Raw genomic sequence first — 16,096 nt, forward strand, 5'->3', positions numbered from 1 at the left:
TCCATTACAAATTCTTTTTTATTTTTTTCAGTGCTGTCTGAGTTGGTGGTATAAATCAGCTGGAGGCAATGGCTTGGCAGGCAAGTGAACATATTTTCAAACAAACATCTGAGTTCAGCTGTTGTTAAGTGACCAGTGTGCTGACAAAATAGAAGGCCTTAGGTTGGGGACCAATTCATAATGGAGTGAGATTAAGAAGAGAGTAGCAACCTTAACTGCTGAGCATTCCATCTTTGCTAATGCAAAAATCCCTCTCTGTCCTCTTCTCTGACTCATCTCTTCTCCCAGGGAAGAAGGTTTTTGAGCATCACAGAGAGAGATCAGACTTGCCCCCTCCATTCTCCCATGCCCTGCAAAATAACTCCTCTTTCAGCCCTAGGAAAACCAATGTCTCGCTTTCCCAGTCCTCTCACAACCTTTGGTCAACAAAAGAGCTTTAAATGGGGTGGGGACACACCCAGCTAATGGATATCATAGAATGGGGCATAGAAGAATATAATAGGGGAGAGTTTCTTTCTCTGGGCTTTTAAGTTTTACTTTTTTTAAGTGAAACATAGCACTGACGAAAGGTGGACTGGCAGAGCAGGACCCTCTAATTATTCCAAAAAGGCTTACAGCAGGGCCAGTGCTAGATACCCGTATCCATTTCCCCTCTCTGCCAGCTAGAAGTAGTTTGGAGTTAGCAGTCTATAGATGAAAGGCTCTACATAACAGTCTCCTGAGCCAAGCCGATTATCCATTATCCACACCCATTATTATCCTAAGAGTCATCTTCCCACCTCCCTCCCTTCCCTTCTTAGAATACAGAGATCCAAGCGGGCTGGATCCATGAGCGTGTGTAGGGGGAAAAGGAACTCCCACTGCCTAAGGAGCCAGGATGAGAAGGGAGAGAAACTTGCAATGAAGAAGGCTCCTCTTACCTCTGCCATCAGCAAGGCACCGATTGTAACCCACAGGGCTGAAGTACTCAAAGACGAAGACAGCCACTGCAGAGATTATGAGCAGCATGACAAACATCATCACCCATACGTCAGCACTGAATGGTTCTGGACAGGAGAGGAGAAAACCAGGGCACGGGGTGAAATGCCAGACACACCACAGCTGGCATTACTATCCCACTCAGAGGGCTCCATGTCGAGGGTGGAGATCGGGGGACTGGTTTGCATAGAATAGGAACCAGCTCCCAAACCTTCACGCCCCCACCTCAAATCAAGCCTCAAAGCTTCTGAGACTGGAAAAAGTTTGTTCACTTTTTAGTCCATTTTCATCATAGGGTCTGTAATTCCCAGTTCTGCCTGGAACCAGGCCCAGATATCATCAGGTGCAATGATGAAATGCTCATCCCATTAAGTCCTTCAGCCCATTTCTGGGGAACAAACAGGTTTGGATACGACTCAGCTAAGCAGCTTAATTTTGGGGTGCCTGCCTGAACCAAACTCTATCCCTGAAGTTTTTGCAGTTCAGCCAGAATTACTGCAGTGTTACCAATGTTCCAGCCTGCCGCGTGGCAACTGAGACCACCAGGCTGCACTAGCAATGCTACAGCTCATGCCCTGTGAGTGTTTGACTGAAGCTGGCTTCTGCCCTTCTCCAAGCTGGAGGGGCAGTGATGGGGCTGAGCAAGTTCAGATCAAATATGACCCTGCTCCAACCTTCACTCAAAGTTTGAACCCAAACCTATTTGAAATTCAAAAACGTTGTGTTAATTTTGTTGCTGCTGCTGTTTTAAACTTCCTGGTGATATTTCAGGACCTGGCCAAAGCCAGAAAATACTGGAAAGTTTATCAGAAAAGCATTATCTCCTGAGATTCCCAGCACAAAGAGGTTTAGATAATCTTCCTTAGGTACATGCGTAACTTCATATGGATAAGTGTTTGCAGAATCAGGGTCAGAGAGCAGACTGATCCTATAACTCACCTTTTATGCTTTGCTATATCTCAACATATTTTATAAAGCAAAGCAGTAAATATTAGGAATGTCGTAACTGCTTGAGGAAACACAGCAGAAACTCAGTACTTAGTGATCACTCTCAACTACCTTGGGACCGTAGAAGTAGGGGATGGAATCTTGGCCTAGTACAGGGATTGTGCCCCACTCTTTTTCAGAAGTGCTGGTAGTGGTTTGGTCTGCTAAACCTAGAGTTGTGAGTTCAATCCTTGAGAGGGCCACTTAGGGATCTGGGGCAAAAATATGTTTGGGGATTGGTCCTGCTTTGAGCAGGGGCTTGGACTAGATGACCTCACGAGGTCCCTTCCAACCCTGATATTCTGACAGGCACAAGTTCTGGTAGGAGGACCTGCACCACTTTTTTTCTGGCTCACACTCACTGGGAGTGATACTAGCTGAGCCACCGAGCACATCATCTACCCAGCAATCAGAACTGTGACTGCAGCAATGTAGACATACCCAAGTTAGCTTTGATCTAGCTAGCTCCCATAACAATAGAAGCAAAGCCACGGAAGCATGGACTAGTCATTCAAGTAGGCACCCACGGTCCTGGGTGGGCTTAACCTCACTGCTATTGTTATTGGAGTTGGCTAACTCAAAGCTAGGTCAGGTATGTGCACACGTGCTGCAGTCAACCTCTGACAGCACTGTAGACAGACCCACGGTAATACTGTGTACTGTAGGGTGAGAGCTGTAAGTGAGTCACCTCCTTGCTAGCATTGTGCCTAAAGGTCACACTCCTGGACCTTGAGTGTTTGAATTTGCCTGGATTTTGCTTGTTTGGGATTTTGAAATACTTGAAGAAAACAACTTGAAGAAAAAAATCCTTCTCTGAAACTCCTTCCTTGGGAATGCCCCAGAGACTCACAAGGACTCTTTGGCTGGTTTTTCATTACACTAGTCCCCCCTCACCATCACCTCAGGAGAAGAGCTTACCTAGGAAGGCAGAAGGTGAGACAGTCCCATTGCTACGTGATACCATGACACTAATTCCTGTCTCGATGAAGGGCACAGAGAAGTCCACCACCTCTGAACGCTCCTCATTTATGGTGAGGGATCCCACCGCCATGTAGGCTCGCTTGGTGACCACCTCAGATAAGGAGAAAGACGGACAGTTACTGAGGCTGGTTCCACTCATGCCTCACAGTTAAGGACCCCACCCGCATCAGTATCTTCTCCCACTCCCATCTTTTCATACACTCCTTTATGCCTGGAATTCTCTCCCTGTCCTTACTTCCATCATCTCCTCTTTCTTATCTCTCTTCAAAACATACTTTTCTCAAGAGACTTATAAATATTAATCTTCTACTCAAAGCATGTTGCATGTATTAAAAAGATGATATTTAAAAGCAGCAAAGAGTCCTGTGGCACCTTATAGACTAACAGACGTTTTGCAGCATGAGCTTTCGTGGGTGAATACCCACTTCTTCAGATGCAAGTCACTTGCATCTGAAGAAGTGGGTATTCACCCACGAAAGCTCATGCTGCAAAACGTCTGTTAGTCTATAAGGTGCCACAGGACTCTTTGCTGCTTCTACAGAACCAGACTAACACGGCTACCCCTCTGATACATGATATTTAAAGTATACCTGTGTAGCTCTCAGGATAAACACATCATCTGTCTAGAAGACAAGTTATCTTATTTCTGTTGTTCTTGTCTTCCCTTCCCTCAATGAATGTCTATCATTACCCCTTATATGTCTTGCCTTAATTTAGATCATAAGCTCTTTGGTGCGGGGACACATGACAGTCAGTAACCTTATGTTCATCCTTTTTACAGGACCATGATAAATTTTGTAAAAAGTATGCCTTCTGAGGTATCATTTAAAAACTCATAATTTGCTGAACATTATTTTCCTGGTAAAATATGTGTGCCAACATTGTATGTGAAGTTATAAAATTCTACCATATAAGATATGTTCCAAATTTAGAAAACCTAGCACAAAACTTAGAGACAAAAGGCAAACTGATGCTTCAGCCAGGTGTCAACATAATCAAACAGACTATCACCTGATTAAGCTGCCATTCTTTGGCAGGAAGAAGGGTGTGAGCAAGAAATTTACATCTTGGCAATGGAACAATGCAAATAGACTGCCTGCCATCTGAACCCCAGATGGAGATGATTCTCAAAGAGGAGGAAGAGATATAAAAAAGAGGAACAGAGTCCCCAAATCAGTCTCTCCCTTCATCTCTACTCATGGCATCAAGCACACTTGAAAGACAAAGAAGCATAATTGAACTGGGTGAGTGGTCCTGGCTGAAGGAAGCCAGCCAGACTGCTGCATGCATGTGGTGAGAGAAAGCTTTTAGCTTTAAATTCACTTAGCTTCCTAAGTTAGGTATTAGTTTGCATTTTAGCTTTTATTTCTTTGTAACCAATTCTGACTTTTATGCCTTACTACTTCAAATCACTTCAAATCTATCTTTCTGTTGTTAATAGACTTGCTTTATTGTTTTATCTAAGCCAGTGTGTTTGGATTGAAGTGTTTGGGGAATGCCATTTGAGGTAACAAAATGTGTGCATATCATTTTTTATTAATGAAATGATGGACTCTCTATGAGCGTGCATTGTCCAGGAGGGTACTGGGCAGTACAAGACACACATTTCTGGGGGAAAGTCTGGGACTGGGAATTTGCTGGTGTCACTCTGCAGTATAATTCCAGGGTGGCAGGCTGTCTAAGCACTCTTGCACGATAGCTTGGGGTAATTTACATGCTGAAGGCTGTGTGAGAGCAAGCCAGGAATGGCTGCTCTCACCGCGAAGCAGAGTAAAAGTCTGGAGAACTGAGGAGACACAGCTGTCCAACAGTCCAGATTGTACCCTGGGCAGTGACACAGGACATCTCCTTTTATCTGATTGTAAAGTGCCAAACACATGTGGCACAGTAGAAAATAATAAATAATAAAAGAGAGGGATTGTAGCTATTGTTCAGCAGTGAGCATGCCACAATGGATTCATTCACCCAATAGCCAGATGGATCCCCACACCAGGTCAATCATTTTTATGAGGTCTCATCTGCCCCTTCCCAGGAAGGGGAGCTAATCAGAACTTGGACTAGGATCTGACTCCAGAGCCCAGCCTGTGGGTAAAGCTCAGACCCACCCTTCATTGCTTACCTCCCCAATCATTCCATTCCACGTCCCATTGATCTTCTTCCCATGCTTGCCATTGGTCACCAGGTAGAGGTCATAGGTGAACTTGACAGACTTGGAGATTTTCTTGAGGATGTCAATGCAGAACCCCTTGCAGCATTTCTTGACGTAATCAGGCTCCTCATCCGTCTTGTTCCTGACCAGTCACAATAATAATGGATTAAGTTTGAGGAGAACTCCCTCTGCTAACCCTCCTCCATTCCCAGAACACCTCCCCTCACTCCCTGAACATGCTCCTCGTGAAGACCCTAGCTTGTGGTACCACTGCTGAGGGGCAAATAGGAGCCAAGCATGCAGGGTTTGGCTGGCTGGATGTACCAGTGACAAGAGGCAGCATGGGCCAGGTTGAGAGAGCCCAGATGGCTTAGCTGGAGCAGAGTATCAGGGCAAGCCAAGAAGGCTCCACCTGCTTTGTGGAGAACAGCGAGCCAGGAGAAAGATCCTCTAAGTGCCTACTCGGTCACGATGCGTTTTTGGCAGGGGACCGTATTCCTCATGCAGGTGCCACTTAGTGGGTCCACACTCTCCACAATGACGAATGGCGCCTCCTCTAGGGTCACAATACTCAGATGGTCATCCTCACGCTCCTCAGAATCAGGGTACAGCTCAAAGCGGGGCCACACATAATACTTCATCTGGAGGCTCTTGTCCTTCCATTTCCCCACCTGCAGAGACACAAATAACACAGAAACACGTGACTGCCCGATCCCTCTCCAACTTACCCTGTAGTGTATTGTCTGGAGACAAGAGGCTCTCAGAGTGCCTGAGCCCACTCACACGTGCAAGAACTCTTTTGAGGAGCAGACCCTGGGGAAATGGGTTCAACAGTAGAGAAGATCACACAGGAAATGAGTTTGGAGAGTCATCACAAAATCACTGACCAATCTGGTAACCTTTGGCATAATAATCAGACTCTGTTCCCAGATGGGCTACGACTGAAATAAAAGGAGATCTGCATGTCAGGGTTGAGTTCCCCTGGGTGGAGGGGACCATTGCTGGAATAGCTGGGGGTGCTATAAGTCAGGACTGACCATACATAAGCAGAGCTTTGAAGGAAAAGCTCATTTAACAGTTTCCAACACGATCCAGCTCAAATCTTTCCAGTGTTATCACTCCTGCACTTTTACAATCACTAAATTGCATAGCTGTACAGATTAGATGCAGATAAAGAATCATTGCTTGGTCTTCCTGATGCATGAGAAGATATTTCAGGGAGATTCTATTACTTTTATTTATGCTACTTTTCCTTAAGGAAATACTACAATCTTATCCCTTCAGCCACTACTCTCATTTCTTGGGTAAACATGGACTCCCTTGTTGTAGAGGGTTCCTTTGTTCAACTGGTGCTACATATACTCCACAGACAGGAATTATTATTTTGAAGCCATTGCTATCTACCACCAAGTAATGTATTTAGAACACACACTACCCCATGGTAAAATATTCCTTACAGAAATTCCATAAAAACTCACCTATGATGCTTTCAAACATAAAAGTCTCACCTCTGCTCACATTTTCACCCATCCCATCACAATTGACACTAATAAGCATCTTGCTTGGCAGCTTCAGCTGAGCAGGCAAGGTCTGAATGGGCCTTGAGAATGAACTCCCCACTCATTCCTAGAAGCAGTGCCTCCAGGTCAGAGTTGAGGTACATTGATGGTGGGGGCGGAATGTGTGCGTAGGAAGCATGATCTGCTGCTGCTCATGGTATACCTGCTCTGTGGGTAAATAGAGGGCTGGAGTCTCCAGCGGCTGTCAACCTTTCACTGAATTTCATTTTTTAAATTACAGGAAAAAAAGCACTTATTAGAGCCTTTTTAGGTGTCAAAGGTTATTTGATAAAATCAAAGCTGTTCTGGTGTTTTGCATTTGATGGCATCTAGAACCAGCATAAAACATTTATTGCTTTTTAAAAACCTTCATCTGATTTAAAAAAGAGCAAATACCCAGAGTGGGTTTATTCAGTAAATTGTTCAAAGGAACAAAAAAGTCACTCCGGGAAGCAGTGACCCCATAACCCTCTCCCAGTGCCAATAGAGTCCTGTAGGGGGATGGCACCAGTGTGCTGTTAGAAGGTTGAGCAGTTGGTGGAGCTGGGTCAGCCTCTGGGAACCTGAAGCTCAGAAGCTGGAAGCGGATGCCAGGAGGGGGCTGCATCTGACATTCTCATGATTCTGAGGGAATTGCCATATTCAAAATAGGAAACAAATTCAGCAATTTTTTCACTTATTTTTTTAAGTGCATTTTCATGCTAGATTAATACCCTGGGAGACTGATGGCCTCTGTTTATCCTCAGAACAGGTACAACATTGGCAACAAAAGAGAAAATTCTCCTCCTAATCACATACCTCAGCCCTAATTGAGACGGCCCATTTCTGAGGGGCAGAGGACAGTTTTCTCTGCGGTCCATTCTGTCTCTTTAGCCTCTCTGCTGAGAATGACAACAAGAAGCCCAATGAGGGCCATTTGTGCTGGTGGTTTCTGCAGTTTGGACTTATGCTAATGAGGAACTGGGCTCAGATCAGAAGGTCATTTCATTCAGGCCACCAAACAAGCTGGCAGATAGGAACAACTTTCACTTAAATTACAGACTTGTGGCTGGATTGGCACTGGTGATCTACAGGCAAAAGGGCTATGTAGATCATCCCCAGTACACATCCATCCCAGACACACGTTCAGGAACATTTGTTAACATTATCAATAAGTGGTCAATGAAAGAGACCTCTTTCCACACCATAGCAACACATAGACACCACAGTAATATATAAACCCCTAAAGCATAGGCTAGACCAGATAGACATAGGAGTCAGGCCTGACTCATCACTACCCAAAGGCTCCCGATGAAAGGGATGGGGAGCTCAGAGTGGTAGGCCAGGAACATTTTTTTTGTGTTGTATTATATGGGGTAAATTTATGTGAGTTAAGATGGGAATGGCAGTCCAGCAACACCACAGCATGAGCACTGAAGTACCCAAACTGCAAACACAGCACTACACAACCTGTTCACCTGCCCATCAGAGAGTAATGAAATATCAGCACAACCTAAAAACCACTCCATTCCAATAAGCTTTTTATAAATTGCCCAAAGAGGAGGAAAAAGAGAAGGTATGTAAGTGGGCTGGCCTAAATTTTCAAGTATATGATAAGTGCCTCAATAACGTGTCCAAATCCTACATTTCAGTGCTCAAATGAACACTCAGGCATATAAAACAAGCATTTCCATGTCTATAGGTAAGTGCTGATTTGAGAGTACAAAGGCAGGAGATGTATAGCCTGCTAACCTAGGAAAAATAGGGGGACGGGGGAAATTTCTTTAAGTGTTTGTGATAGACAATGTGCATTTGAGAGAGTTAATGTGTATAAGTGTGAATATGGGAGAGTTCATGGGTATGAGTGTGTATTCAAGAAAGTGTGCACATAAGGGAGAAGAGTGAGAGAAATGTGTGTGCATGTGCACGTGTCTGTGTGAAAGAGAGAGAGGGAGAGAGAGAATGCAAGCAAAGGAAGATCTGAGTGTATTTTTATATGGTATCTATCTATGCGAGCAGGAAGGAGCAATGTGTTATGAGGACAGAGGTTAGTCTCAATAAAATTAAATGTCACAGATTTGTCTTGGCCAAGTCATTAAAGGTGATGCCTACAGTTAAAGAATATAACCTACCAGCCAGCGCAAAGCAGAGAGAGGCACTTCTGACATCTCAGTGTGTTTTGGGGCAGCTTGTAAATGCTTATTATTCCAGTCTTTACTCAGTTCCTGCATAAGGCAGAGAAGCTCGGGGTTCTTGTGCCACACATCCCATTTGTTACTCGTTATGCAGTTCTGAGAACCCACCCACTTGTAACACCAAAACCTCATCCAATCGGACATCAGCCACCAAAATTCCCCACAGGAAGTCTCAAGGAAAGGAGTATACATTCTCCTATCTCCCCTTACTTCTTTTTCTTAGTGTTACCAAGTCAGTAAGATATTTATAAAACAGAAAGGAGCCGATGGACTGATCTAATGAATATCTTGTACAGTACACGGTCAAAAGCAAGAAGTTAACCAATCCCAAGCTAACAAAACCCAAACAAATATTATCCCTTTGTAAATAATATGAAACCTCAGATTGGATAGATACCATTGTCAATCACCTCACTCTTTTTCACTACAGGCCACTCCCTTGAATAATTATTAAGGAGGAAATTTAATGATAAGGGAGGGAAAAAAACAATTGGGATGCATAACCAGACAGAACTTTGTCCCCAAATCGCAGTCCCTGAAGACCATTCAAACCTTCCCTGAGACCTAAAAGAGTTTGAGAAAGCTTCCAAAGTTTAGAAACATCTCTGAACAATTCTGCACCTACCATGTCTTGGAACTGAGACCAAAGAGCTTGCAAAGGTTAGCATGGCTGGCTCTAAACATGGTTTGTGCTCATACATCATTGCTCAAACTTGATTAGTAACAAAGGCTAATGAACAGCATTCTGCTCCTGCCAAACGCTTGGACTGGCACATAGCTGTCTTACTGTAACCTGCCAGGACACTTTTTTTTTTTTACAGGGTTGACATGATACACTAATCACGTCTGTGTAACCGATTTGGATGGTCTTGCTTATTCCCAGCTACCTGTGTGGTAGGACGGCCCAGAACCCCACATGCTGTTGATGTCATCAGAGTACTTTGTTCTCTGTTGAGGCACTATAGGATAGCTGCTCAGAGTTTCCAGAGTGCATTTAGGCAAACAAGGCTAGGCAGTGTACCAGGTATGGACACACAAACACAGCTGCTGTGTGACACAAACTGAACTTTGTAACCTGTTACCAGTTAAGATGACCATTCCTCATCTAACCGTTACAAAAACCCTGGTTTAAAGTTGTCATGTGGGCATAGCCAAAAGCATGTCACTCCAGTAAGATTTCCAAGACTTTCTCCTTTCAGCTGGGTCAGAGAACTGCCATCCCTTGTGTTTTTCTTAGCATTTCATTTTTATCTGGCCTGGAGAACACAAAGGCCACTTGGGGAACTCTTTAACTGAAAGTTAAAGAACGTGACCATTCAGAGGTTTGGGTTTTACATTCTGGTCAAGGCTTCTTCCAGATATTATTTTGGGTGAAGGGTCCAGAGGTACAGGTTCAGGTTTTGGACAAAAAAATTCAGGAGTCTCAGGTTCTTGTTTGGGTGCAGATTAAAGGGGACTGGACAATGTTGTGGTTAATATTTTGCATGAAGCATCTGGAAGATCAAGTTTTAGCACAGCTTCTCTCTGGTTCTTATTCTATCCAGGCTTGATCACCTCCTTGCACCGTTTCTTATACCACTTCCACCCCATCCCTACAGTTCATAAGAGGTCACAAATAGGAATGACAGTATTTCAGCTGCATTTAAAAAATGACCAAAAAAGTCACCCAAAACTCATTTGGGAATCCAACCACTTCCTGAGGTTCAAAAAAACTCAGATAATATTTCCCCCCTATCATTTTTAATGTTCACAGCTGCCTTTGTGCTTCCTAATTCCAGTGCTGAAATACCATAAGGAAGGAGAAGAGGGGCGGTGCAGCCTACGACTCAGGAGAACTGGATTTAATTCTCTGCTCTGCCACAAAACTTCCTAAGAGACTTTGGCTAGGGTCTTCTCTGTCCCTCAGTTCCTCATCTGTAAAATGGGGATAATACTACTTTCCTAGCTCAACGGGGTATTGTGAGGATAAACACAAAATGCATTGAGTGTGACACTAGCAGACCAGGTGCCAGCTCATGCCAACGTCCTCATGTCTCATTTGAACAATGACAGACACATAGTTGGAATCCATCTCTGTGTTAGTATTGTTAAAATAGATATTAGAATCACATTAATGTGTTTAGTATTTAGACTTTATGGAATGCTTGAAAGTTTGCTGCATGCACTGATCTCACTTATAACATCTGTATCTCATACTGTAAGGAAGTGTTTGAGCTGTTGTATTGTGAGCCTCTGTCCCTGTGTAAGTCACCAGACAGGACAGAGACATTAATCAGTGTGAAAGGCTGATCTTCAACAGGTGTTACACCCTTCCCAAAAGGAAAGTCCATCGGTACCATATGGACTATTGTGGGAAATTGGGACTGGAATTTTCCTATGTACCCTCAATAAGAGGACAAAGGACTTTTGTTGTCCTGGTCTCCTCCCAGTGAAGATGAGTCATGCAAGTAGATTCATCCTATCAGCTGAGTTTGCAGCTCAGAGCACATGGCAGGAGGGGGATAAAAGCCCCAAACAAAAGGAATTTAGTATCTCTATGCTGATTAATCTGGGGCGGGGGGTGTTTCTAGACATAAGTGAGAGATTCCCCAGCTGCTTAGCTTGGGCTAGCCCTAAAGGACGTATAGTGCTGGCTGATTATAAAAGCTTCTATTACCTTTTGAAATTTAAAATTGGAACTCATTTGTGTATCTGTGTTTACCTGCTTTAACCTTGTAAATAATTCAGGTTTCCTTTTCCTATTTAATAAACCTTCCGATAGTTTATAACAGGATTGGTTAAAGCATTGTCTTTGGTGTGAGATCTAAAGTGCAATTGACCTGGGGTAAGTGACTGTCCTTTGGGACTGGAAGTAACTTGATTCTTGGGGTAAGAACCGTCTATCACAAAGGTGAGCTCACCAGTGTGGTGACTTAGATTTAAGGCCCCACGCAGGCTGTCTCTGACTCTGTGTTTAGGCTGTCATGGCATCTGAGAAGTTTACACTTGATAATTGGTTGGTGAAATCTAAGTGTAGAACTCACAGCCTATCTGGGATTTAAGTATCAGAGAGGTAGCCGTGTTAGTCTGGTTCTGTAAAAGCAGCAAAGAATCCTGTGGCACCTTATAGACTAACAGACGTTTTGCAGCATGAGCTTTCGTGGGTGAATGCCCACTTCGTCGGATGCCACGAAGTGGGCATTCACCCACGAAAGCTCATGCTGCAAAACATCTGTTAGTCTATAAGGTGCCACAGGATTCTTTGCTGCTTTTTTCTGGGATTTGTACCCTGGTTCCTCAGTCTGACCTGAGGGTGGTATTCATGCTCTTGAGTCACTGCCGGCAGCGTTACATTGAGGTGCTCAGGTACTATGGCATCGGGGGCCATATAAGTGCACACGATAGAAAGATGAGGAAACATTTGTGTTCCTAATTTAGAATTAGAAGTAGGAAGATTAAATCTTGTGAGGCAAGCCTGCTCTCGGGGGGGTTTCAGTCTGGAGATCTCCAGGCATTAACTGGTAAGCATCATTATCCTCATTGCACAGGTTGGGGAACAATGCCTAAGGGTATGTCTATAGAGCAAAGACAAACCCATGGCTGGCCCGTGCCAGCTGGCTCAGGTCCTCGGGGCTCGGGCTGCAGGACTGTTTCATTGCTGTGTAAACTTTCTGACTCAGGCTGAGCCTGAGCTCTGGGACCCTCCCACCTCACAAGGTCCTAGAGCCCAGGGCCCCTGCCCGAGCTCAGATGGCTACACGGCAATGAAAGAACCCCACAACCCGAGCCCCGCAAGCCTGTGTCAGCTGGCACAGGCCAGCTGCAGGTGTCTAGTTGCTGTGTAGACATACCCTGAGGCACAGAGCTGTCAAGTGACTTTCTCTGCATCCCACAACTAATGGATGTTAAAGCAGAGACTATAACTCAGGTCTCCTGCCTCCCAGTCTTGTGCCTCAACCACTAGACAGACAGACTGATGCCTCCCATGCAGCCACTTGAACAGACCCTCAATCCTAACCTTTATTGAGGCTTGTCAGTCACTAGTTGTAAGCTTCCATGGGTGACACCACAGCTATTTACCTCTGGAACACCTCTGATGTAACAGAAGTACATCACCAGAGGCGTTGGCATGCAACTAAACAAGCAGGGGGAGAAGAAATACCACTGAGAGTGAAAATCTCCTGTTTACAAACACTTGGGCTCATTAATTAGCCACATCAGCCAAAGGAAAAGAAGAATATTTGTGAATGTTCCATATGCAAAATTAATTAACATGAAAACAACATCCCTTCTCAAGCATCAAGTTCACCTTCCACAACCACCTGGTGAAGTCTGATGCCTTTACTACATCTGCACACCAGGGAATTGTTTCTAATGGGCTTTCGCTTCAGCAAGAACAATGACTGCAAGGCTGGAGGGACTGCTCCTTCTTCTGTTTGTACAGCACCCAGCACTCTGTGGGCACTACACAGCATAAAGTAACTGCTATTGCTTTCCATCTCTCAATCCTATGGCTCTGCAAATAAAGTCATTTCCCAGGCATACAGTCCTCTGCTCACTTCAATGGCATTTACACCGCTCTTGGCATTTGCTGAAATGCCACCAATTTGTTGTTTCCCTACTGGTATATTTGCTTGCTTTTTTGTAGGTGTTTAAGTCCCATCCTCTGCTCTAATTAGCCCAAGAGTGTTAATGAGATGAACACTAAAAGCTCCTGTGTTTTGTAAAGTCATGAAATATAGTGTTCTCTGGTATCATAGGGGGAGAGCTACATGAATGATGAGGTGATCACCTCTGTAAATTACTCCTTACGCCAGAACTGATGTGAGAACTGTCAAATGTTGCTGATGTCAGAACTCGTGGCTTACTGCAGTGGAAGGCATGGCTTCTGGTAGCAGAGCTCATATTCAATGGTGGTAGAGAGTCCTTTTTTTGCATGGAAGGTTGTGGCTCATAGTACCAGTGGCAGAGGACCTACATGGCTTCTGGTAGCTGAAGGCATGGTTAGTGTTAGTGAATGGTATCAATAGCTTCCAGATGTAGAGCTCATGGATTACAATAGTGGCAGCCTTGGCTTATGGTAATGGAGGGTGCGATGAACATATCTTACTGGGGTGGAGGTCACAGCTTAATATGGTGGCAGAGGGTGTCATTTATGGTTGTGTAAAAGCAGCAAAGAATCCTGTGGCACCTTATAGACTAACAGACGTTTTGCAGCATGAGCTTTCGTGGGTGAATACCCACTTCTTCGGATGCATCCGAAGAAGTGGGTATTCACCCACGAAAGCTCATGCTGCAAAACGTCTGTTAGTCTATAAGGTGCCACAGGATTCTTTGCTGCTTTTACAGAACCAGACTAACACGGCTACCCCTCTGATACTTGACACCATTTATGGTTGTGGAGGCCATGTTTTAGTGGGATGGAGATGTGGTCTACTGTGGCGAACAGTGTGTGGCTTATCCTGCAGCAGATGGTTGGTGTCAGTGTTGGTCCTGCTTTGAGCAGGGGGTTTGACTAGATGACCTCCTGAGGTCTCTTCCAACCCTAATAGTCTATGATTCTAGGGTTCTCTGGATTTATACAAATGGAACAGCTCTTCATAGAATATCAGGGTTGGAAGGGACCTCATGAGGTCATCTAGTCCAAACCCCTGTTCAAAGCAGGACCAATCCCCAGACATATTTTTGCCCCAGATCCCTAAATGGCCCCCTTAAGGACTGAACTCATAACCCTGGGTTTAGCAGGCCAATGCTCAAACAACTGAGCTATCCCTCCGCACCCCTATATGCTCCAGGCTCCCTTTACATAAAACTTAACCATATCTCAGAAATAATACCCCACTATAACTAAAGTGCAGCCATACTGTCCAATATAACCATCTCCAGCCAACCAAGCAACACAAACCTAGGCTCAGCCTTCCTCTGCAACAATTCTGCACTTTGGCAAGCCCCCACCCCCTCTGAAATGCCTGAGGGAAGAAAGACGAGCTTTGCACTGTCTCTTAAGGGTCATGAGATTCAGCTTATTTTGGACTAAGATCAGGACAAGAAAACTCCAAAGGCATGGTGCCCCTACAGAGAATACCAGACCAGTAGGGCTTCATCTTGAGCTCCTCTGCTGTTCTCCACTGTGGTAGTGTGGCCCAGGGGGAAAAGGTGGCAGACTTTTTGAGGACAGGATGGTCCTGTCTGTTCCAATGGTTTATTGTGGTGGAGATATATTGTTTTTTAAATTGCCTTATAAAACTACTCCCTCTCTTGGGTGTGTGTAGGTCCACATTGTGCAGGTGGGTGCCTGCATACAGTACGTGTCCATGCATGTAATGCCCTGACTAACGATTTTTTTCCCCGTGGCTTTTCTTGTTGAGCAATATTTTTTGCTGAGTTTTCTTTTCTCTCAATTAATTTTTTAAACATATTACAGAGAAAGAGGAGCTCACCAGTTTATGCCACAGCCTGGGAGACAGTTTAACCCTTTTATTGAGAGGGATTAATGAACCTGGGCACTGGACTGGGGTGTACAAGACCCAGTGAATGCTCAGATAAGGCATTGGCAATGGCTGTTTTACTCTGAGTGAATTTCTGTTCTGGGCTCCCCTGCAATCCAGTGCTGATGGGAGGTTTAAAAATGCAGACCTAGAGAAGGTTGAAAGAGTCTCTTTGTATTAAGACAAGCAGGGTGTTGAAAGCAAGCCAGTCACAGTGAGGATGGGAGAGGAACCAATGGAAAGGGAGGGGCTTGCTTGCATTTTTTGTTGTTTGTCACAAGTAGCAAGGCAGATCGAAGAAGACACTTTGCGAGGTGCCTCTGGAGAATGGGAGATGGGAATATCAAACATGGGAATTTCACCTGCTGTGGTGCCCCCATTGCAAAATACCATCCTGCCTTCTCCAAGACAGGCAAAAACAACAGCCCTGCCCTCTAGCACCACCCAAAACCCTTTGGTTCCCTAAGTCGATAGTTTTTACACGGAACTGGCTGACCCACACACCGGGGCACCCTTAACAGAGGCACATACTCTCCATGAAACAGGTACGCACAGACACGCTCCTGCACAGAGATGCAAAGGGCAGTGAAAACAGGAGAACCACCATTAGACGCCAGTGGAATTACTGTGGATTTACACTAGTGTAGCTGAGATCAGACTCTAGGCCACAGACACATTCAGGCAGAGAAATTCACCCAGGCACTGACATACGGTGCACTCAGGCAGGAGCACAGCTACTCATGCAATGGCTGCTCAGAGGCAGGGGGCCCCAGCACATTCACAGACAGATCAAAGAGACCT

At 44.8% G+C, this 16,096-nt stretch overlaps 1 protein-coding gene across 1 annotated transcript in view; it reads right to left on the reverse strand.

Annotated features, from left to right (window-relative positions):
* Positions 1-16,096, reverse strand: part of GRIN2B (glutamate ionotropic receptor NMDA type subunit 2B) — a 330,192-nt gene that overhangs the window by 44,277 nt on the left and 269,819 nt on the right. Inside the window, exons 6-9 of the mRNA XM_045001048.1 lie at positions 5,558-5,766; positions 5,066-5,237; positions 2,884-3,037; positions 921-1,046 (exon numbers count right to left, since the gene is read on the reverse strand). Coding sequence (XP_044856983.1) covers positions 921-1,046; positions 2,884-3,037; positions 5,066-5,237; positions 5,558-5,766 — 661 coding nt within the window. The remainder of the gene's footprint in view (positions 1-920; positions 1,047-2,883; positions 3,038-5,065; positions 5,238-5,557; positions 5,767-16,096) is intronic.

Source organism: Mauremys mutica, chromosome 1 (assembly GCF_020497125.1).
Source record: "Mauremys mutica isolate MM-2020 ecotype Southern chromosome 1, ASM2049712v1, whole genome shotgun sequence".
NCBI lineage: Eukaryota > Metazoa > Chordata > Testudines > Geoemydidae > Mauremys > Mauremys mutica.